Genomic DNA, 23,597 nt, shown 5'->3' with positions numbered 1-23,597 from the left:
GTGTGTGTGTGCGGGTTTGTGGAGCGAAAGGGGCGTGACTTGGTGAGAGGGTAATGACCACGAACGTCCACCAGAGGGAGGTAGACGTCGGCGGTCCGGTGTAATCACCCGATCTGGCCACTAGGTGCGCGTCGGCGCGCGGGGCAGTTGTGATGACTTAATGCAACCACCAGATGGCGGTACGAGCGGTTGCAATTACCCACGCGACTACCAGAGGGCGCCAAACGGCTCGGCGACCCGGCGAGGAAATCGATGTGATTACCCACCCGGTCACCAGAGGCGCTCGGCGTGCTCTGCCTGGGATAGCGTGACGTCACTGAGCTCCGCACGGGCCGTAGCCGTCGGGAGCGCGCCGGATTCCTTGTGGCCGAGAAATCCGAGCCGCAGTGAACTACACACGGTCCCAGGGACGCACTGAAAGGAGGCGCTTGGAGGCAGCGGCGGCCGTACCGTGCGCTGGTTAGTGAACAGGGAAACAGAGGAGAAGAGGAGAGAGAGAGAGGAGAGAGGAGGGGGTGTCTGACTGTGTACACTGACGCGACCGCCTCAGCTTACACGTACAGAGTCCAAAAACGGCTGTTCAGGCAGATATGGACTCTGGGAGCAGAAGCGTGAGCTGAGGATGAGGAGGCTCGCGCGTGCGTGCGATGATTCGCGTGGATGGCCGTCCACGCGTAGACACAAAAGTACTCAGAAACAGGGATCGGCGTCCCAAAGTTACAAGTACCAACAATAAACACACAGCAATAATAATATCACGTTATTCTAATTCCTGCCCAGACTCTAAGCCTTACTTGGTTGGACGAGGGGGAAACGTGCTTCCGTGGCCAGGTGAAATCCGTCGATTTGTGGCCGCGGGCGGTTCTCTGGCGTCCCAGAAAATAGAGACCTGACGTGGACTACGGAGGGGAAACCCGTAGTGTGATCCGAGGGGCGATCAGCAGCTTCTTGCGATGAGGGGGGGAGTGAAGAAGCGATGCTCAGGTCGGTCTGCAGACGAGCGTGCGGTTGCAGCGCGCGCTCGGGGTCCGGAGGATGCAAACAAAAAAAAGGAAGAAAAAAAAGAAGGGGAAACCAAAAATAAAGGGAATTCCCGCTTTTCTTGAGCTCGTCCAGCGAGGTGAAGAAAATTCAGGCCCGGTCCAGGTGCGTTAACACGAGGCGCTTTGTCTCCTTACGAAAAGGTGCGTCTGGGTTGACGCGATTTCGTTTTGGAAGAGGCTGGATCTCTTCCCGGGCCTGAATTTATACCGTTATGATGTCTTCCGGGCTCCCCGCGGCGTTGGCCGTGGTTCAGCCAATCCACGCGGGGTTGGCTTGCGCGTCACCGGGCCGGTGACCCGGTGATGACGGGATTTTGGGTCCCCCTGCCGTCGAGCCGCAGTGCCGCAGCTAGAGGAGGGGGGACCCGGGGGGCCCCCCAGGGGGGGGTCAGGTGATCAATGGCGAATTTTCCAGGGTTGAGCACATGGTTTCTTTGTTCTCAAAGAAACGTGGCTCACCCCCCTCCTCGCCCCCCCCCCTTCCTCATGAGGGTGAGTGAACAAAGGATTTTGGCTCCAACACATTTATTATACAAATTCCCAGAGTTTCTATCTAAAGAGTCCATATTTTCTGAGCTTTAACAGAACATGCAGGTGAAGCCTCCCTCTGGCAGGGCGATGGAAATATCAAGACCTTCTTTAGTCTCATGTTGTATCATGTGAGGGGTTAACCAACCCGCCTCAACACAGATTATCTCACATTATTCCCTGACAGAAATGACATGACCGCTGTTGTGAGCTAAAGATGACAACGACCAATGAAGAAGCAGAAAATATCATGAGTTAGACCACGCCCACATTGTCATTCCTTTAAGTTTTTGGGATTAAAATCTAAATATAAAATTTAAGTTCATGATCAACAGACTTTGTTAAAACAGCATCAAGTCAACTGTTTTTAGGTTAAAATAATGATTCCTTCATGAGTTTCTTCTCACAGAGCTGAGCGAGTAGAGTAATCTGATTACTCTCCATGTCGTCCGAGGTTCTTCCTGATCATGGACTCCCAGCAGACCCCCTGGCCGAGGGGTTGTAAGGAGAGAGGACACAGAAGACACAGCCGGCCTGCTGGAAGGTCTGCCTCATCGCCACCTGGTGGACCAAACACACACTGCGTCAGTCTGGACCGTCTCCCAGATTACTCTGCTGTAGATTACAGAACGTTTTAATCTGGACACTGCCCAGGTGGATCTTTTCTTGCTTCTGTCTGGACTGGTACCATAACGCTGAACTTTGACTCCTTAAATCGCAGTGGAAAATATAAATCTCCTTTTTTAAACAATCTGAAATGATCGTGTGTTTTCAACTTCATGAGAGCAACAAGCTGCAAATTATAATCTGCTTCAGCACGCACGCACGCACGCACGCACGCACGCACGCACGCACGCACGCACGCACGCACGCACGCACGCACGCACGCACGCACGCACGCACGCACGCACGCACGCACGCACGCACACACACACACACACACACACACACACACACACACACACACACACACACACACACACACACACACACACACACACACACACACACACACACACACACACACACACACACACACACACACACACAGCAGCTCAGAGCTGAAATGTTACTGAATAATTAGCCAATTTTACAGGCAGGATATGGAATAACAATACTCTTATGCAATAACAAATGTAGACGTGGAGCTTCTGAATGACGCTGTCCTTTTCTGTGAATCACATTTCATCATCAGACAGTTAATCTCTGGATTATAGAAGCAAGTTTGACCTGTTCTGAAAGAAAAAGTCTCTTCCAGAAGAAAGCAGCTGTAGTGATCCTCCTGGTGACGGAGGCTTTGTTTACACAACAGCACTTTTAACGGAAGCCTTTTGTTTTAATCATCCCGTTTACATGAAGACTGACTGAAGTCATCTAGTTAATATTTTTCCATAATATTGTGTGTGGAATTACGTAACAGACGTGACGTCACACACAAAGCCCCGACAGGACCAAGTGAATGTGATCATGAACACCAGGAAATACGATCTAATAAGGTCAGAGTGTTTACATGACAGGATTCTGACAGATCATAATAATTATTATAATTATAATAATAATAATAATAATAATTATAATAATAATAATAATAATAATAATAATAATAATAATGACTTGGACCTCTATAGCGTTTTTTTCAAGCTGACTCAAAGCGCGTCCAGAAACCATCATCCAATCACAGCGCTGCTGCTCAGCTCCGCTGTGGCTGCTGCCAGAGGCCAACCACCCCTTTGACCACCACCACCATTCATTCCCACTCATAGGAGGCAATATGGGTAAAGTGCCTTGCCCAAGGACACAACATTGACTTGGAATCAAGTGGGATTCAAACTGCCAACCCGCCACGATCGCCCCGATCAGAGATCATAACAATTGATTAACCTCTCAATACTTTGACCTCCTGATAAATCTGATCTGAATCTAGAGACGGGATTAGAATCAGATGCGTGTTTATTTGAGCTACTATTCACTGAGACCCGCTCACAGATTTATTTGTACCTAACTAGCACAAAAATATCAATGGGACATATTCAGAAATCAAAAGATATTTCAAAAAACAATATATCGATATTAAAGCCCGTCTGACGTTATACGGACGCTGAGTCAGCGTGTCCAATGTGGACGATATCTAGGCAGCGTATACAAACCAGTGTGTGCTTCCATCATGACACACAAAACAGCACCCACTAGTGGCCTGACATGAAAACGACATCATTTTCAGTGTTTCTGTGTAAACGGACATCGTCTTCAAAAATGTTGTCGCCTAAACTAAGTTTCAGAATTTTTAGTACTTTGATGCTAGTAATCAGTTACTAGTGAGTAACTGTAAAAAGTAGCTGCGTTGCTTCATATCAGGATTCTAGTTGAACGAGGGCGGCATACCTGGGTTGGTAGAGCGGTCGTCTCCCAATCGGAAGGTTGCAGGTTCGATTCCCATCTCTGCCTGCCTACATGCTGAAGTGTCCTTGGGCAAGACACTGAACCCCAAACCTCAAAGTGACAGCGCCTTGCACGGCTGCAGCCCCCATGGTGTGTGACAGTGATGAGCTCTGTAAGGCTGTGGGGCTGCTGTCAGTCTAATATATTTCTACGTTAACGGAGACGCCCATCTCACCAGTTTGTCCTGGTCCAGACACAGACCCACCACGGCGCCCCCGCTGCCCGGTAACTTCACAGCCGAGCCGAACTGCAGAGAAACCGGCACGAGGCCGAGACGCATCAAGTAGAGTCAGAGAGGAGAAGAAGTGAAGCTCTGTGGACACACCTGCCTCGCCAGCGCCACCATCTTCAGGTTCCCCGGACCCAGACACTCGTCGGTGTACACAGACCTGTGGGGGGGGGGGGGGTGTGACGTGATCAGTGATGCTACTAACGCGTTAAATAGTAACACGTTACTCTTATATGACCCCTTTTTTCAGTAACAAGTAATGTAACGCGTTACTATTTCCAAAGCAGTAATCAGGTTAAAGGGCAAATAGATCAATAAATACATAGATGGCGAGCGCAAGAACAGACTGCAGCGATGTCATCGGGTAAATAAATACAAATAATAATACAAATCTGATGATAAAACCTTGAGTCAGATATAAATACAACAAAGAATGAAGGTCAAAGGTTAAACCTGGACCAGCAGGAGGTCAAAGGTTAAATATGGACCAGCAGGAGGTCAGAGGTTAAACCTGGACCAGCAGGAGGTCAAAGGTTAAACCTGGACCAGCAGGAGGTCAAAGGTTAAATCTGGACCAGCAGGAGGTCAAAGGTTAAACCTGGACCAGCAGGAGGTCAAAGGTTAAATCTGGACCAGCAGGAGGTCAAAGGTTAAACCTGGACCAGCAGGAGGTCAAAGGTTAAACCTGGACCAGCAGGAGGTCAAAGGTTAAACATGGACCAGCAGGAGGTCAAAGGTTAAACCTGGACCAGCAGGAGGTCACAGGTTAAACATGGACCAGCAGGAGGTCAGAGGTTAAACCTGGACCAGCAGGAGGTCAAAGGTTAAACCTGGACCAGCAGGAGGTCAAAGGTTAAACCTGGACCAGCAGGAGGTCTGGCAGGGATCAGCAGTTTTTCTTAAAACTGGTTGTCATGTTTATGTTGAGACAATAGGGGGGTGAAGTCAGCAGATGCTGAAAGAAACTTAAAAGTTACTTGTAATCTAACTTAGTTACTTTTAAAACAAGTAATCAGTAAAGTAACGAAGTGACTTTTAAAAGGGGTATCTAGTAATCAGTAATTGGATTACTGTGTCCACACGGGCCGTGATGTGACGTTTACCTCCGCAGCTCAAAGTTCTGGTCCATGAGTTGTGCCAGACGCCTCCAGTCTCCGTCCTGCAGGACAGTCCTGAAGACAAACCCAGGAGCTGGGACTTTACTGAAACACTCCACCTGCTCACACGTTTCACATGAGACTCACCTGGCCTGGTCGGTGAGCTCAGCAAAGGTCTTCATGGCCTCCACCACCACCTGCTCTCCTGTACACAGTCACAGAGGCCATGCTGACTGGGTTCCACCTGTCAGCATCTAATCAGCCCCCCATTGGGGAGACCACCGGCCTGCTACCACTGGCTCACCAGCGACGGTGCGAAAGGCCCAAATTCACCTGCTATCATGGTGTCAGGCTACACTGGAGCTAAAGGTTAACATTTGTTTTACTACATCTCCAACAGAAAGGTGTATTCATCCGGGACGTCTGCTCGTACCACTCAGCCAGCGCTGTCGGATGTTGCTATGGATACGGCCAGAGTCGCTGGGGTCGCTCAGGTAAGCCAGCCAGAACGGTGGCAGGTCACTCATGTCCAACGAAACATAATGACCTGAAAGTAGAACAAATCAAACACACCACAGATAGAAGGCCGCAGTACAGCACACAGGAATGAAGGAAAATGGTCTGCTTTTATTGATCAGATTTAAGAAATAATCTCACATTTTTATAACTTCTACGATGTATGTTTTTCCCAGAACATCCATATGCAGTATGTTAAAGTATCTTCTGGCCTGATAATCTTTCATCTACATCCGTCCACATGTTTTGAAGTTCTCCTGTTAACCTGAACTGGTAGAAAACAGGTTGATGGTTCTAATTCTCTTCTCTTTCGAGCTCTAATCATTTCTGTTGTGTGACTCTCCTTCCTCCTCTACTTTGACGTCAACATTAGTAATAGAAGTAGTAGTTTATTTGGTCAAACCAATACATGATGCAACCAAACAGGAAAACAAAACAAACTAACAACAACAACAATTTCAGTCAACTTATTTCTTTCCAATGTGACAAAGTCCTTCTACTGTGTGACCGAAGGCTATAGGCAGACGTTGAACTGAGTTAACCTAACCCTGTACATTATCCAAGGGAAGCTTCTACAATTAAAGCAACAAAGCAGAAAGCATTAATTCTCTAAACTGATGTCAGATTAATTAGGGAGACTTGCTTTTCTTTGCCATTCCTGAAAAAAATGAATTGAAACGGTTTTTTAAAGAAACACGGTGGATTTTCATTTTGTCATTCCTGAGCTGGATATTGTTCAGAAACAAAGAGCTTAACCGTTGTATTATTTTAAGCCTGGCGGATTGTTTTAAATAGTACCGTAGCCCTGCTGGTCCATGAGCTCCTTGCTGAAGTCCATGTAGACGAGGCCTTGGTAGACCTGCACCACTCGGTCCTGCAGCCCCGCGGTGATGAACAGCTCGTCCGTCTCCACGTTCAGGATGAAATTGGCTCGGATCGGTTTCGGGAGATCCTACAAATGTGGCAAAAGGAAAAAACAACAACATGTGACTGTCGGCTATAATGGTAGATTAAAAAAACAAACAAAAAAAGATCCTCACATTGTCGGTGATGTTGTAGAACTTCATGAGACACTTCAGGGTAGCCGAGACGATCGCACTGACACCCAGAATATCAACTACTCAACATGAGAAAGCATGAACATTGACAGAATTTAAATAGGAGTATTTACCTGCTTCCAGCCAGACCCTTCATAAAACAGAGAAATAGCCACATTAAAGCTGAGTGTTTGCGTCACAGTTCAACAGTGTCCTAGAAGGAACGCTCCTCACCACTTGGCGAGGGATGTTTGTGTCGTACTTGAGTGTGAAGTTCTGCTTCGTCAAAGCAATCCTACAAGAAAACCAAAAGGTTTCAAACAGGTGTTACACGGTAAACTGCTGCCAAACATACTGGAAAAAGACTAAAAACACACCAAAACTAAATTCATATGTCAACACAGAGTTATATGATTAAGATATGAAACTGTCATGGAACACAAACATAACAGTGAAGCACGGTGGAGGGAGCATCATGGTTTGGGGCTGCCTGGGCAGCTTGTGATCACCAAGAGGAAAGTTAATCACAGTCCTGTATTGTCAGGACTTTAAGTAATTTCTTTTTAATTGGTTGGCTGACAAAAGGAAGTGACATTCACAAAACTATACAGTAAATCCCAGCTATGACCACTAGATGTCTCTATTACTGCTGTAATTGACTGACGGAGCAAGAAAAACGTCTCTAAAAAGAAAAACCTACACTAAAAACGATCAAACGTGCATCAGAACAAAAAAGAAAGCAGGAGAAACTGTTACTCTGATGAATGTATGTTTTTTTTCAAGATATGTTTTTTCTGCATGATGAACTTTTTGACAAACAAGACTTATAATCTAGATCAGGGGTGTCCAACCTCCGTCCTCCAGGACTCCTGTCCTGCAGGCTTTAGCTCCTCCCAGTTACAACACACCTGATCGCAATGAGGGGCTCGTTATTGGGCTTTTTCACAACCTTGGCGATGACATCATCATTAGAGTCAGGTATGCTGAAGCAGGGAGGAGCTAAAACCTCCAGGACCGGGGTCCCCCAGGACCGGGGTCCTCCAGGACACTCCTGATCTAGAAAATATGGTAAATGGAAAGCTCTACCACTTTACAAAGAGAAAATCCAAGACAGACGTGTTCTGAGTTCAATGTGCACAGAAACTTTTATAGCCGATTAACAAAGAATCTGGCAACTCTGATACAGAACTGACTAGAACTGGAGGTTATTGTTCCTAATAAACACAATGATTTGGTTGTAATGTAAGAGTATAATCTATAATTATCTTAAACCAAGGCGTGTCCGGGGGGCTTGGTTTAACTATGCGCAGGTGGAGGATATCTCTGTCTACAATAACCAACTTACATGCAGTGCTATGATATAGAATCCTTAAATATCAATGGGATAAACCATCCCATTAAAAGGGGTAAAATAATTAAGTTAAAACGAGAAAGAATTCATATTTCCTTTTCACAAGAAACACATTTGTCAAACATACAACATGAGACATTGAAGACAATGGGCTTCAGAAACACGTATTCTTCCTCCCACAGACCAGGACAGAGAGGTGCAGCTGAACTCCGACCAAACTGTAGAACTGATCTCAGAACACAAAGACAAAGAGGGTCAGAGTGTGTTGGTCAAGGTTAGAGCAGGAAGGTGGGGAGCTACAAGGCTATAACCACATGCTGCTGCAGAAGGACCCACCCAGCATGAAACTGATTAAAAACATAAGAAACCTGATTCACAAGATGGAAATATTGACTTTAAAAAAGAAAAAGGAAAGGAATACTGGGGAAAATGGGATAGCATCAAAAACTCTTAAGGACTGCGAATATTAGAGTACATAATCTAGCAAAACCTGTGCATTGCTCCTACTTGTTGAGTACAATATATATATATATATATATATATTTATAATTGTAAATATCATTCCACTCAATTGTTTTGTATGTTCAAGCATGTTGTTCCAGTTGTTGTTCGGTTCCATTCTTATTGTAGATTTTTATCAGTGACTAATCCTGAGGGTTAGGGTTAGGGTTAGGGTTAGCTGCTCCGGACCCTCCTGAGGGTTAGGGTTAGGGTTAGGGTTAGGGTTAGCTGCTCCAGACCCTCCTGAGGGTTAGGGTTAGGGTTAGCTGCTCCAGACCCTCCTGAGGGTTAGGGTTAGGGTTAGCTGCTCCAGACCCTCCTGAGGGTTAGGGTTAGGGTTAGCTGCTCCAGACCCTCCTGAGGGTTAGGGTTAGGGTTAGCTGCTCCGAACCCTCCTGAGGGTTAGGGTTAGGGTTAGGGTTAGGGTTAGCTGCTCCAGACCCTCCTGAGGGTTAGGGTTAGGGTTAGCTGCTCCGGACCCTCCTGAGGGTTAGGGTTAGGGTTAGCTGCTCCAGACCCTCCTGAGGGTTAGGGTTAGCTGCTCCGGACCCTCCTGAGGGTTAGGGTTAGGGTTAGCTGCTCCAGACCCTCCTGAGGGTTAGGGTTAGGGTTAGGGTTAGCTGCTCCGGACCCTCCTGAGGGTTAGGGTTAGGGTTAGCTGCTCCGGACCCTCCTGAGGGTTAGGGTTAGGGTTAGCTGCTCCGGACCCTCCTGAGGGTTAGGGTTAGGGTTAGGGTTAGCTGCTCCAGACCCTCCTGAGGGTTAGGGTTAGGGTTAGCTGCTCCAGACCCTCCTGAGGGTTAGGGTTAGGGTTAGGGTTAGCTGCTCCAGACCCTCCTGAGGGTTAGGGTTAGGGTTAGGGTTAGGGTTAGGGTTAGGGTTAGCTGCTCCAGACCCTCCTGAGGGTGTCATGTGTTGGGAGGGGGAGAGAGCTCACCCCTGTTTGGAGCAGAACTGGTAGAACTTCTTACACGTGGCCTGGAGCAGCCGCAGACCTCCCAGATACCTGCGGGGATACGGGGAGATGTAAAAGCTTCCCATTCTGGATAATAACGTAGAGGAGCCGCAGCTCTGGACTCACCCTTCCTTCCTGCTGATGCAGAACAGATCCTGCAGGCTGCCAAACTCTGTGGGGTCGTTGAGAGGATGAGGCACTAAAACCTGCAGATTCAAACAAATCCACAGCCTCAGCTCAGCGTCACGCTCCCAAACATCCCATCTGTGTGTGTGTGTGTGTGTGTGTGTGTGTGTGTGTGTGTGTGTGTGTGTGTGTGTGTGTGTGTGTGTGTGTGTGTGTGTGTGTGTGTGTGTGTGTGTGTGTGTGTGTGTGTGTGTGTGTGTGTGTGTGTGTTACCAAAGTCTGGCTCTCCACCAGAGTGACCTCAGCCCAGAAGTTGGAGATGGACATGGCGATGGTTTTCCCGTGGAAGCCGTCTGAGGGGTTTCCCATCAAGCCCACCCTGCGAGGCACCACAGAGCTCTTGGTCAGTCCTGAAAGTGGCCGGAGAGCCACAGTGAAAGGGATTGTGGGTGATGTGGAGCTACCTGGCGTACGAACGGCACGTGATGGGCTTGGCGGGCTTGTTCTGCTGCTTGCTGGAGTAGTGGGTGAGCCACCTGGTGTAGTCGGAGAGACCCTGGGGGGTCAGCAACAAACATGGAGACTGATTCTCTCCATCCAGGACAGTCAATGATCTCATTCAGGGGAGAAAGACAAGTCCCAGACCGTTCAACCTGTCCTACAGGACTCGAATGTCTTATCATCCTATTATCTTATTACAATGAATGGTTAGGGTTAGGGTTAGGCTAACCCTAACAGAGGGTTAGGGTTAGGCTAACCCTCTGTTAGGGTTAGGCTAACCCTAACAGAGGGTTAGGGTTAGGCTAACAGAGGCTCACATACCCACAAACTCACTCTAACAGCAACGAGGTACTTCTCTTCCATGCCGATATCTCAGTTCACTGTTGTGTTGTGTCTGCTAATATCAAGAAAATAATAATTCCTTGGAGGCTCTTCCATAAAGTGTTTGAGGAAATTGGCCCTTGTGTTACTAAAATGATGGTGAACCTCTTTGTCTCCTGGTGAGTTTCCCAGTGCTTCAAACATACCATAGTGGAGCCAATACTAAACAAAGCAGGTTTAGATCTGACAGATCTCAGTAGTTTCAGGCCTGTTCCTAAGCTCCGGTTCCGGTCTAAGATCCTTGAGAAGGTGGTCTGGGAACAGCCAACATGGTTCCTGGATCAAAGTAACGTCCATGAGGCGTTTCAGTCCGGTTTCCGTAAACAACTCTCCAGAAACGCTCTTACTGAAAGTGTTCTAGTTCTGTTCTAGTGGATCTGTCCTCAGCCTTTGACACCGCTGACCACCAGGTCCTGCTGAGAAGACTGAGGGATCAGGTAGGACTATCAGGGTCAGTTCTCCAGTGGTTCTCCTCATATTTATCTGGGTGTAGCTTTAGTGTTACAGTAAACCAAATAAGGTCTGAGTCTGCCCATTTGTTGTGTGGAGTTCCTCAAGGTTCTGTTTTGGGTCCTCTTTTATTTTTGTTGTATTTGATCCCTTTGGGGAAGATCCTCCAAAGGTTCCGTGATGTTTCTTTCCACCTATTTGCAGATGATATCAGCGTTACTGTTCCTTTAAGCCGTCTGAGATCAGGAAGCTAAACTTGCTCTATTGTCAGGTGGAAATAAAACAATGACTCAGCGATAACTCTCTGCAGCTCAATGCAGACAGAACAGAAACACTGGTTATTGCCCCTGATGGGTCCATTCCTGGGATTAAACAGTACCTGGGTGACTGAGGCCAGTCTGCTAAGCCAAGTCTTAGAACCTTGGAGTTCTCTTTGACATTAGTGCAAAACCCTGCAGTGAGAATTCTGAGCCGTACTAGTAGGAGGACTCACATGTCCCCGGTTCTAAAAGAACTTCATTGGCTGCCAGTGTCCTATCGGATCAAGTTTAAAGTTCTGGTCCTGGTCTTCAGAGCCTTGCATGGTCAGGCTCCTTCTTATATCAGTGATGTGATCCGGCCCTACGGCCCTGAACGGCTCTGAGCTCTGTGGATCAGAACCTGCTGAAGGTTCCGTCCAGGATGTTGCTCCGAGGCTTTGGAAGGATCTTCTTCCCTCTTTGTGCTCAGGTGACTGTTGATCAAACTGAAGACTCGTCGACTTGTTCAGGCTTCTGATGAACTCCCTGACGCTGCTAGGATTTTGTCTCGTCTTGGCCTTTTATATTCTGTGTACTTTCTGATGTTTTTGAACTGTGTGTACTTTGTGGCTTTTTGTCTGTGATATAGAAATGAATGTTACCTACTAAAATATCAACGTTTTCTTTGGAATGTTTCCTATTTGCTTGGCAGGTGAGATTGGAGCCTCTCTTGGACGTTATGTTTGACTGGTTTAAAATCTTTTCTGCGTGAAGCAGCTTCACATTAAGGTAAATCGAGGGAAGATTTTTGTGTACAAACTTAAAATTTAGAAAACCCATGATATATGTTAAATGTGTACCAGATCCCATTTAAGACATATTTCACTTCCAAAGTACAAACATAAGTAATGTACCTGACACCTGTTGGTAAAATATATTTAATACTTTTAAAAACCTTTTTCTTCTTCAGTTTGTTTTTTATTTAATTCTTTCATGATTTATTAAATTTTTTGATCTTATTTGTTTTAAACTTATTTATTTTTCTTAATTTTTTATGCATTCATTTTTCAAACAGTATATACCAAAAGTATTCCAAAATGATGTCCCATTAGAAATGGAGATAAAAACTAGACCGAAAAAGAACAAAAAAGAAAAATCAATGAATTAATGAAAGTAGGAAAAAGAAACACCTATTTCTACCTCTTCTTACTACATTATATATATATATATATATATATATATATATTACACCCTAGATTTAACACCTTTCATTCACTTCATCAAGGTTTTTGCTGGTAAATTCAATATTCTTTAAAGTGGCAGGAGACTTCTTGTGGTGACGATTGTTCCCTATTATGTCCTCTCTTTGTTATGGAAAAGAAAGACAAATGGTCCTATTAAAAGCAGATACATGTGTGAAGCTGTACAGCTCCAGTACGACTCAGACGAGTTCTGATTGGCACATTGAGTGTGAAGGGTTAGGGTTAACGGTGAAGATACGAACCACTTGTCCGATGAGCTGGAAGCCGGTGGGAAGCTTCATACCAAACACGTCCTGCTGCTTGTCATTGATGAGCCACTCCTGAAGACAGAGATGTCCAGTGGTCACTTCTCATCTTGGGTGTACCCAGAACAAACACTATATCACCAAAAGAATTGGTTCACCTGCCTTCACAAGCATACGAACTTGAGTGACCTGCCATTCTTAAACCAGAGGATTGAATATGTTGCTCCACCCTTTGAAGCTAGAGCAGCTTCAACTCTTCTAAAAAGGCTTTCCACGAGGTTTAGGAGTGTTTATGGGGATTATGGACCATTTGTGAGGTCAGACATTGATGTAGGACGGGAAGGCACACAATCTGAACTTCACTGAGCTCCTGAGAGCGACACCTTCGTTCACTAACCTTTGTAGACATAGTCTGCTGCCAAGCTGCTTGATTTTATTCACCTGTGGCCATGGAAGTGACTAGGACACCTGTAGTCAATGATTTGGAGAGCTGAGCAAATACTTTTGGCAATACTGTGTAAAATGTTATACCGTGGGAGGAAAAGGTGTGTGAACTCTTCATGAATTCCTGCTGTGAAGGTTTATTCTTTAGGTGTGAAGCTCATTACTGCAGACGGATTTCTGAAAATGTTGAAATGAACCAACTTTCATCACAATCACTGAAAACATGCAAAGAAAAGTAAGAAGTTCCTCAATGCAGAGCAAAGAAAAAGTGAGCATGTGGCGTTTTAATAAGAATTTGAATTGGCTCGGCCCTCCACTGGAGGTTCAGACTGATCAACACACGGTCACATGACTACATAGCACAGGTTTTTATATTGCTCCAGTTTGGGGGGCGTTTGTTTTTTATTCTGGCTATTCAATGTTCCTGTTCTTCTTTGCTTTGTTAATTTGTAGAGCGTGTTCATTTGGAGCGAGAGCGCCCCCAAAGGAGCATCTTAAGAACTGCATGACAGCAGAGTAAAGGAAGCCATGACAGTTTGTTGTGTCACCAGACACACAGTGGTTTGACCTGAACATGTAAAAGGGCCTCAGTCCTCTTCTCCTCTGTGGCATCACCTTAAATGAACCTTGAACTGTGTTGAGCTGTTTAAGCTCCTTAAGATTTGTTTTGTTCTGTAAACTTTGCTTTCAGTTTTCCAACAATCACATTCTTCCTTTGGTAAATAAACAACATCGATTCAGATTCCCAGCCGGCCTTTGACCCACTGCAGAAAGAGTAGCAGCCTCACAATACATCTAAATAAACTTGAGATCAGAGAGGACACAGGAGAGCCTGGGCGGGACAGAAGAATGTTTCTTTATGGACGTTAAAGGGAAAAGCATGAGCTACTGTAAGTCACGGGCTACAAGTTCAAGCACAAGTTTAAAAGCCTTCTCACCCAGAAGCGTCCGAAGCTCCTGTTGTTGGCCTGAGGCTGCAGGCTGAGGTAGTCACACATGAGGGACAGGGTTTCTTTCCGGATGCAGTAAAACACCACGCTGGCCAGCCGGGACGCCGTCAGGCCCGCCTGCGGTTTCTCCAGGAAGCGCCTGACCCTGGTTCAGAGAACGAGAGCGTGAGAGGAGGCTGCCGGAGCGCGGCGTCATGCTGGGAAGAAGCAGGATCACCTGTGAGTGTCGGGGCAAACCTCCACCATGCCCCGGCTGCTGCTGCTCTCACTCTCCTCCAGCTGGTAGTAGATGATCAGCTCTCCAGGCTGGGAGACATGCAGAGCGACACCTTCACCATCATCACCTCACTGCTGAGTTCTGACTCAAACACTTATTATTATACCGACTCAGCATTCGCTGCATTAACTCGTTACAGTGAGCTCACCGTCTGCAGAGAGACGGACACCACAGCACTGATCTGCCACTGCTTTCCTAAATGCATTTTCAACTGTTTCAGCTGCTTGTTTCAACTCATCCTCCTCCTGTTGCAGTGAACTGTGAAGAACGAGTGAAGAACGAGTGAAGAACGAGTGAAGAACGAATGAAGAACGAGTGAAGAACGAATGAAGAACGAATGAAGAACGTGTGAAGAACGAATGAAGAACGAATGAAGAACGAGTGAAGAACGAGTGAAGAACGAGTGAAGAACGAGTGAAGAACGAGTGAAGAACGAATGAAGAACGAATGAAGAACGTGTGAAGAACGAATGAAGAACGAATGAAGAACGAGTGAAGAACGAATGAAGAACGAATGAAGAACGAGTGAAGAACGAGTGAAGAACGAGTGAAGAACGAGTGAAGAACGAGTGAAGAACGAGTGAAGAACAACAGAAGAATAGCCAGCTGATCAGATCACTGCGATCAGCAGTAAACTACCAGAAACCAAACTAAGGGCCTCTATAAGCGTCTTTTAGTCGTCTATAAGCTTCCTTTAGTCGTCTATAAGCTTCCTTTAGTCGTCTATAAGCTTCCTTTAGTCGTCTATAAGCTTCCTTTAGTCGACTATAAGCGTCTTTTAGTCGTCTATAAGCTTCCTGTCGTCGTCTATAAGCTTCCTGTCGTCGTCTATAAGCGTCTTGCTCTTCTCAGCTGGTATTCTCTCCCACTCGTCCTTTGCACTTTAAGATCTTCATCGTTTGCAGGGTTCTTTTCTCCAATGACAGATTTTGGCTCATCTCAAAGATTTCCAATCAGATTGAGATCAGGACTCATCAATCCATTTGTTTCCTTTTTCAAGCCTTCCTATATTCTTTCGGGTGTCTGCTCTGGGTCTTTATCTTGCAGGAGGACCCACGATCTTAATCAAACCAAGTTGTCTGACAAATCACATGATTTTCTCTGATTTCATGATTTCTGTGACACAGTCAAGACCTCCAGATTCAGATACAGCAAAGCAGCCCCACAACATTATGGTTCCTCCGTCATGCTGAACTGTTGGGAGGGTCTTCTTTTCCTTAAAGGCTTCATTGCACCGTCCTAAACATCTGATACTGCACCTTGCCAAGAGGCTGAATGTCTGTTTCATCAGTCCACAGAACTTTTTCCCAGAAATAGTGTGTTTTGTCCCGGTACAAAGATAAGTGTTCCCTTCTTAGGACTTCTCTTCAGCAATGACGTCTTCCTTGGACTTTGCACATAAGCCCTGTTTGGTTTAGTGTGCAGTGTACGGGACATGATGAACCCCCCCAGACGGTTCTAGTTTGGCCTTCTGACGTAGTGTGTGTTTCCCCACCATTCACATCAACTTTCAAAAACTTGATAGGTTGTTTTTCTCAGGAGCTATTCCACTACTTAAACTTCAGAGGTGCTACTGATGGTGAGCAGGACTGGATGAATTGTTTTGCTTTATGTGATCCAGATGAGTGAACTGAATTCCATTCAAAATATGATTCCATGCATGCTCACAGCACATTTAAAAGAATCTGGGCTGGTGTAACTTGCTGCATCTTTAATGAGGACTAAGTTACCTTTAAGCGGAAGAATCGGATGACTTGAGCGATGTCAAAGTTTTGGTCTGCACACAGCATGTCTCCTGCAATCTGCCAGCACCAACACGAGTTCAGACTGACAGAATAACGACAGACGAGCAGTGAGCAGTGATCAGTGAGCAGTGAGCAGGTCCATCGTACCACCATGATGTCGTCCTGCAGCTCACGGCTTCGTATGACCAGCTCCAGGTCAGCCACGGCGCCCAGACGGTTGTCCAGCGTGGTGCTGCCATCGTTCACCACGTTCTCCACAGGGAAGTCATTGGCTGTGGCCCAGCGCTCATAATGCTTATACCTGCTCCAGCAGAGAGACGCAAACAGAAAGAAGAAGGTTGAACTGCAACGAAAGAAAACCGCAGCCGAGCAGCAGGACGATCACAGGACTCACTTGTCTGCGTTTGTAACCAGGTACACTTCTGTGAAGAGCTGTCTCCTGCAGAGAACCACAGGTCAAATCAGAAGAATAAGATGGACTGTGGACTATGAAGGACCTCTCGGTGCATCATGATTGACCTTTGCGGTGCTGCTTTACCACGAGGCAGAACAGACTACGATAAATCTATGGATGTGTTGCACTTTTTGGAATTTTGGAGGCGATATGGGGGTATTTTCCTAGAGTTCCTGCTTTTTAACCCTAATTTGAACCCTAAGCTTTAGACTGTAACATACTGGAATTCCCCTCATACTGGCACATGGAATTTCACTGAACAGGAAAGTATTTGGGACTATGGAGGAGCGTTCAGGTTTGTTAATCAGAGCGCAATCAGGATTCTTCCTCTTCCCCACAATATTAAATTAGACAGACTGACTCCTGGAGATGCTCCTTCAGGTTTTGTTTGCATTATGGGGTTGTCTGCCTGAGGTGCTGCTGAAGGAACTATTTTCTTCTCCTGGAGGGGGTTAGTGTTTATTTAGAGTGCTGTCAGAGTGAAATCGTGAACGGTAGAGGACATTATATTTCACTCCTGTAGGCTGAGTTAAAGTAATCAGAATTCACTGTTGTGTTTGTTTCAGTCTTACGTACATGTTTACAGTTTCCCACCAAAAGTCAAGGATCTTCTTGCCTCCGGTGCCGGGGAGCAGGGCCTTCGGCACCCCGGTCAGGTGGCTGTATAGTCCGGTGTCATCATTCTGGAGGGATGGAAGAGTGGAAAAATCTAAAGGATTCATATGAAGATGATCTTTTAGATATACAATACCTCAGTCTGAGAGGGGCTTTTCTGTGTGGAGTTTGCATGTTCGCCCTGAGTTTTCTGGGCGAACATGCTCTCAAATGAGTTTTCATTTGAGAGCAGGTGAGCTCAGAGCAGGTGAGCTCAGAGCAGGTGAGCTCAGAGCAGGTGAGCTCAGAGCAGGTGAGCTCAGAGCAGGTGAGCTCAGAGCAGGTGAGCTCAGAGCAGGTGAGCTCAGAGCAGGTGAGCTCAGAGCAGGTGAGCTCAGAGCAGGTGAGCTCAGAGCAGGTGAGCTGCTTAACCCAACTACTGGACGAAAAGAACCGGATTCCTAAACCGAAAAGGTGATTGCCTTCCAGTTTCTCTGTTTTTGCTTTGTTTTAGCTGTTTTAGCTCCTATTAGCACCTGTTTAGCCATGGCTTCCCCCTCCTCTCCTCCTATTTTTTCCTGCTCCAAATGTCAGATGTTTAGCTCCACCTCCACCTCAGTTACTGACTCAGGGACCTGTGACCTGGAGCTTTATTGTAGCACTTGAGGCGAGGCTGAGTCAGCTTGAGGAACGTCTCCTCTCTGTCGAGCTTAGGGCTAGCCCTGTAGCTAGTAGCCCCCCGCCAGGTTTAGCTGGAGCGGAGCGTTCTAGCTTAGCAGCGCAGGTAGCTGCTAACTCTAGCCCCCCCTCAGTGGCCCCCGAGCAGCCGGGGGAACAGGGCGGTTGGGTGACTGCCAGGGGTAAACGTAGCAGCAAGAAGTCTACCGGACACCCCCGCTACACCCCGCAGGCCTCCGTCAGTGTCTCCAATATGTTTGCCCCACTCAGCAGCACGCTGGTTGAGAAGGACACGCTGGTTATTGGCTCCTCTATAGTGAGACACGTTAACCTAGGACAACCAGCGGCCACAGTTAGCTGCCTGCCTGGGGCCAGAGCAGGCGACATTGAGTCCCAGCTAAAGCTAATGACCAAGAGTAAACGGAGATTTAAAGGGATTATAATCCACTGCGGTGGAAACGACGTTCGCCTGAAGAAGTCTGAGGTCCTCAAAGCTAACGGAGAGTCAGTGTGCACATACGCGCGGACCATTTCAGACGAAGTAGTTTTCTCTGGCCCCCTCCCAAACCTCATCAGTGACGAGATGTTTAGCCGCACGTCATCTTTTAACCGCTGGCTGTCAGGGTGGTGTCCCAGTAACTCGGTAGGCTTCATTAATAAATGGAAGTCCTTCTGGGGCAAGCCTGGTCTCATCAGGAGGGACGGCATCCATCCCACGTTGGATGGAGTGTACCTCTTATCTAGAAACAGAGTTAAAAGCTTAGCTCCTCCATCCTGACGTAGCAGAGTGGGGACCAGGCAACAGAGTGGCAGTCCTACACGCCTCTCTGAGTTTCCCTCTCGGCAGTCACCAACCATAGCTAACTTAGTTAAACATCCCATAGAGACTGTGTCTATCCCTCGGACCACCACAAGTATAAAACTATCTAAACCTAGGAAAATAACTTCTAATGACTACAAAAACTTCATCCGTATCAAGTGTGAAACTAGACAAAATCAAGACAAAAAAATTAAATGTGGTTTCCTAAACATTAGATCTTTATCATCCAAAGCTCTTCTAGTCAATGATCTGATAACCGAACACAACATTGATCTCTTTGGATGAACAGAAACCTGCTACGTAAAGATGAGTATGTTAGTCTAAATGAAGCCTCCCCTCCAAGTCATACTAACACTCAAATAGCTCGTGAAAGTGGTCGAGGAGGGTGGAGGCAGCCATCTTTAACTCTCAGTTACTAATTAACATGAACCCAAAACCCAACTTTAGTTCTTTTGAGAGTCTGAGCATGACCATGCCACACCCGTCAAATAAAATAGTAAATTCTGTAGAATTTGTAATCATTTATCGTCCTCCTGGACCTTCTTCAACTTTTCTAACTGAATTCTCTGAATTGTTGTCAGATGTAGCCCTGACTAAAGATAAGGTTATCATGGTAGGAGACTTCAATGTTCATGTTGATGTAGAAAATGATAGTTTCAGTGCAGCTTTAAATCTACACTTGACTCTCTAGGTTTCTCTCAGGTAGTAGACGGGCCTACCCAGAAACATCTCCACACCCTAGACCTTATTCTAACTTATGGTTTGAATATAGAGCATCTGACCATCTCTCCTCACAATGATTTCCTGTCAGATCACTTCTTAATAACCTTTGACTTTGTTCTAAATAGTTCTAACCCTCCGGTTAAAGCCGTGTTAACCAGGTCTCTCTCTGATAACATAGTAACTAAATTCAAGGAAAGAATTCCCTCTGCTATAGAATCAGTAGTGGATCTTCCTGACCCGTATACTGTTGCTAGCTCAGACATTGAATACCTAACAAACAGTCTGACAGATATGCTAAAAACAACGCTAGACGACATAGCTCCTCAAAAAATGAAACTGAAAAAACAGGAAAAGTCCTCCCCATGGTTTAACTCATCAACCCGCCAGCTTAAACAACGCTCCCGTAGATTAGAAAGAACTTGGCGTTCAACAAAAACAGAGCTAGATTATATAGCCTGGAAGGATAGCTTCAAAACTTATAAGAAAGCTCTGAGTAGAAGTAGAACTAATTACTACTCATCCTTAATAGAGGAAAACAAAAACAACCCTCGGTTTCTTTTCAGTACTGTAGCCAAACTGACCAAGAACCAAAATAGTGTTGAGCCCACCATTCCTAACAATATATGTAGTGAGGACTTCATGAAGTTCTTTCAAAATAAAATGACAACGCTTAGGGATAACATCCATCAAACCCTACCGTCCGTTAGCCCCATAACAGAGGAACTGGTTAAACCTAACAGTCATCTGGAATGCTTTCAGCAAATACAACTAGTCCAACTAAACTCCCTTATTTCTTCTGCTAAACCAACTACTAGCCTGTTGGACCCAATTCCTACTAGAATTCTGAAAGAGGCACTGCCACTAATCAATAATTCTATACTCGCAATTATTAACCAGTCTCTATCAATAGGCTATGTGCCCCAATCCTTTAAACTAGCAGTTATTAAACCTCTCATTAAGAAGCCAAACTTAGACACAAGCCTTCTCTCAAACTACAGGCCCATCTCCAACCTTCCTTTCCTGTCAAAGGTTCTGGAGCAAGTAGTGGCTAAACAACTCCAGGATTATCTGCAGGAGAATAATCTGTTAGAGGACCTTCAGTCCAGCTTCAGAATGAACCACAGTACAGAGACTGCTCTGCTAAAAGTTACTAATGACCTTCTAATGGCCTCAGATAGAGCTCTTCGATCTGCTTTACTTCTTCTGGACCTTAGTACTGCATTTGATACTGTCCATCATAATATACTCTTAAGGAGATTAGAAGATGCCGTCGGCATTAAAAACTTAGCCTTAAACTGGTTTAAATCATATTTATCTGACCGCTTTCAATTTGTTCATGTAAATAACAAATCTTCAATGCATGAACGGGTCCGGTGTGGAGTACCACAAGGCTCCGTCCTCGGACCGATATTGTTTAATCTCTATATGTTGCCACTCGGAAATATAATTAGGAAACACAGCATTAACTTTCATTGTTATGCAGATGATCCTCAGCTCTATTTATCAGTTAAAGCCAATCAGGCCGACCAACTTGTTAAACTAGAGTCCTGCCTCAGGGACGTTAAGTCCTGGATGTCTATCAACTTCTTAATGCTCAACACATCCAAGACTGAGGTTCTAATCCTAGGTCCTAAAAAGCTCAGGGATTACTTTTCAGATAGTCTGATTACCTTAGATAATATTACCTTAACCTCTAACAGTGATATTAGGAACCTGGGTGTTATTTTTGATCAGGATCTGTCCTTTATGTCCCATGTTAAACATGTCTCCAGGACAGCCTTCTTCCATCTAAGGAATATTGCAAAAATTAGAAACTTCTTGTCCTTCAAAGATGCAGAACAAATGCTTCCTGCCTTTGTGACTTGAAGATGAGATGATTGTAACTCCCTAATGTCAGGATGTCCAAACTCCTCTGTTAGGATCTTCCAGCTAGAGCAGAACGCTGCTGCAGGTTTACTAACCAGAACTGGAAGAAGAGAGCACATCTCCCCAGTCTTAGCATCCTTACACTGGCTTCACATCAAATCTAGAATAGAATTCAACATCCTTCTGATCACATCTAAAACTCTTCATCAGAAGGCTCCGTCCTATATCGAGAAACTTCTAGAAGTTTATCACCCTCCACGAGCCCTTCGCTCTGAGGATGCAGGACTGTTGGTAATCCCTAAAGTCCATAAAAGTAAAACAGGAGGCAGGAGTTTCAGCCATATGGCTCCTTTACTCTGGAATCAACTAGCAGCCTCGGTCCGAAAGGCCGACACCATTAGTTTATTTAAGAGTAGACTAAAAACATTCCTATTTGATAAAGCTTATCCTTAGTAATAAAATAGGAATAAAATAGGACCACTAAGTTGAGCTGCTATAGGCCTAGACTGCTGAGGGGATTTTTTCTCTCCCGTTAAAGGGAGGAACTCTACATTTGGAGCTTCTGTTTCTTGTCTTTCTTTCTTTCTCTCTGTGTAACAACATTACTGGAGCCACCAGAAACTGCCGCCGTCTTTTTTATCCCTGACAGGAGGAGAGCAGGATCCAGGGGATCAGACCCAAGACTCACAGAGTGGAGTTACGACGGTCCTACTACCCGACCCCCCCACAGCACCGGGACCCCACCGCAACGGCACGGCCCTTAAACTCCAGACTGAGATTGGCTCATCATCAGACCAACGCTCATCATAGACTTTTCTTAGTATTTGTACTTATCTGGCCTGTCTGCCACTCTCTCTCTCCCTCTTCTTTCCTCTCTCTCCCTGTCCTATCCCATGTACTTCTCCCCCCAACCGGTCAAGGCGGATGGCCGTCCTTCCAGAGTCTAGGCTCCGCCCCACGGTTTCTTCCTGAAGAGGGAGTTCTTGAACTTCTCTCCATGCGAGGGAGTTTTTCCTGGCCACTGTTGCTTGTTACACCTGCTTGCTTTGGAAGGGTTTAGTTGGGTCCTGTTGTACTCTTATCATTGTAAGAGCGCTTTGAGATGTTTGTTGATGTGATTTAGCGCTTTACAAATAAAATTGAATTGAATTGAATTGAATTTTCTCCAGATACACAGTCCCAAAATATCAATTTGAGGTTAATTGGCGGCCACAACTATGAGCTATCCATGGGTGGATGTTGAAGAGCACTGAATCTCCACTACGGACCAGACTCTAATTATGTGTAGCTTTTAATACAACACATTGCTGGTGTAAGTTCTAATGCATCCACGTGACATTTGATGACGTTTCGAAATGGCAGGACCACTCCTGGATTCTGAACACGCCCCCTTTATGTTTATTTAAAGCTTCTGTGCCAAACCTCATGAAAAATACTTACTACGTTATCTTACCCTCGTTTTCTTTGAAAGGTGTTCAGTTATTAAAACTTTGAAAAGTCTTGTTTAAACGAGTGTCCCGTCGTAAAAACATCTGCATGATTATGAATGAACAGAAAGCCTAAATATTGGCAAAAACACCAACTTTTCTCAGTTATTGGCGAACAAGCTCCTCCGCTGGTCGGCAGGGGGCGGTAAATACTACCAACGGGAACTGATTAAAAATGACACGTTTAGAAAAAATAAAATGCGGGTATGTAGTTTTACCTCAGCCGAAAGTCACAGCTACTTGTTTTACATCTGTAAATATGCTATGTGACAGTCTAACGGCTATAAATGCCGGAGCACGGGCCTCGGAGCGGTGAAGTGCCCGGTTCCTCGGTGCAGTCTGGTAGCAGAGGTGAACTTTGCACCGGGCTCACTCACCTTGATTTGTGCCTCCAGCACGGTGCCGTGACCGGCCACCAGCAGGATGCAGATCATCGGACAGGCTGCTGGTCGTCCCGTAGTCGTTTAAAACCTCAAAAAAAAACACAGTGAGACGGAGAGAACAGTCCTGTCAGAGAACAAACTAGGAGCGTCCGGTGATACCCTTCAAAATAAAACACTTCCTCTTTCAAACTAAAAGACCAGGGTTTCGTCCGGTTGGAAGTTTGAGTTATATCAACAATGCGCCATTAATGGAAGGTTGAGCCATAATGAATGACCT

At 45.7% G+C, this 23,597-nt stretch overlaps 1 protein-coding gene across 3 annotated transcripts; it reads right to left on the bottom strand.

Annotated features, from left to right (window-relative positions):
• Window positions 1-1,555: 1,555 nt before the first annotated feature.
• Window positions 1,556-23,489, bottom strand: gkup (glucuronokinase with putative uridyl pyrophosphorylase). Of its 3 annotated transcripts, none has more exons than XM_080459464.1 (22): window positions 23,315-23,489; window positions 17,346-17,452; window positions 16,710-16,754; window positions 16,463-16,616; window positions 16,301-16,372; window positions 14,512-14,600; window positions 14,283-14,439; window positions 12,898-12,975; window positions 10,287-10,378; window positions 10,096-10,201; window positions 9,823-9,902; window positions 9,679-9,747; window positions 7,124-7,184; window positions 7,024-7,040; window positions 6,893-6,950; window positions 6,651-6,804; window positions 5,770-5,883; window positions 5,484-5,541; window positions 5,343-5,411; window positions 4,336-4,399; window positions 4,186-4,257; window positions 1,556-2,132 (listed from the first exon to the last, which is right to left on the bottom strand). In XM_080459464.1, exons 1-22 carry the CDS (start codon window positions 23,369-23,371, stop codon window positions 2,037-2,039), a joined length of 1,869 nt encoding a protein of 622 aa, XP_080315590.1. In that variant the 5' UTR covers window positions 23,372-23,489; the 3' UTR covers window positions 1,556-2,036. The 3 variants fall into 3 exon arrangements, with proteins under 3 accessions (XP_080315590.1, XP_080315592.1, XP_080315591.1); XM_080459466.1 differs by having other exon boundaries at window positions 17,346-17,478; window positions 23,315-23,442; XM_080459465.1 differs by lacking the exon at window positions 16,301-16,372 and having other exon boundaries at window positions 23,315-23,471.
• Between the last annotated feature and the right edge of the window lie 108 nt (window positions 23,490-23,597).

Source organism: Lipophrys pholis (genome assembly GCF_963383615.2).
Source record: "Lipophrys pholis genome assembly, chromosome: 3".
In the NCBI taxonomy this organism is placed as follows: domain Eukaryota; kingdom Metazoa; phylum Chordata; class Actinopteri; order Blenniiformes; family Blenniidae; genus Lipophrys; species Lipophrys pholis.
Note: the sequence above shows the minus strand (reverse complement) of the source record. Positions and strands in the feature narration are given on the sequence as shown.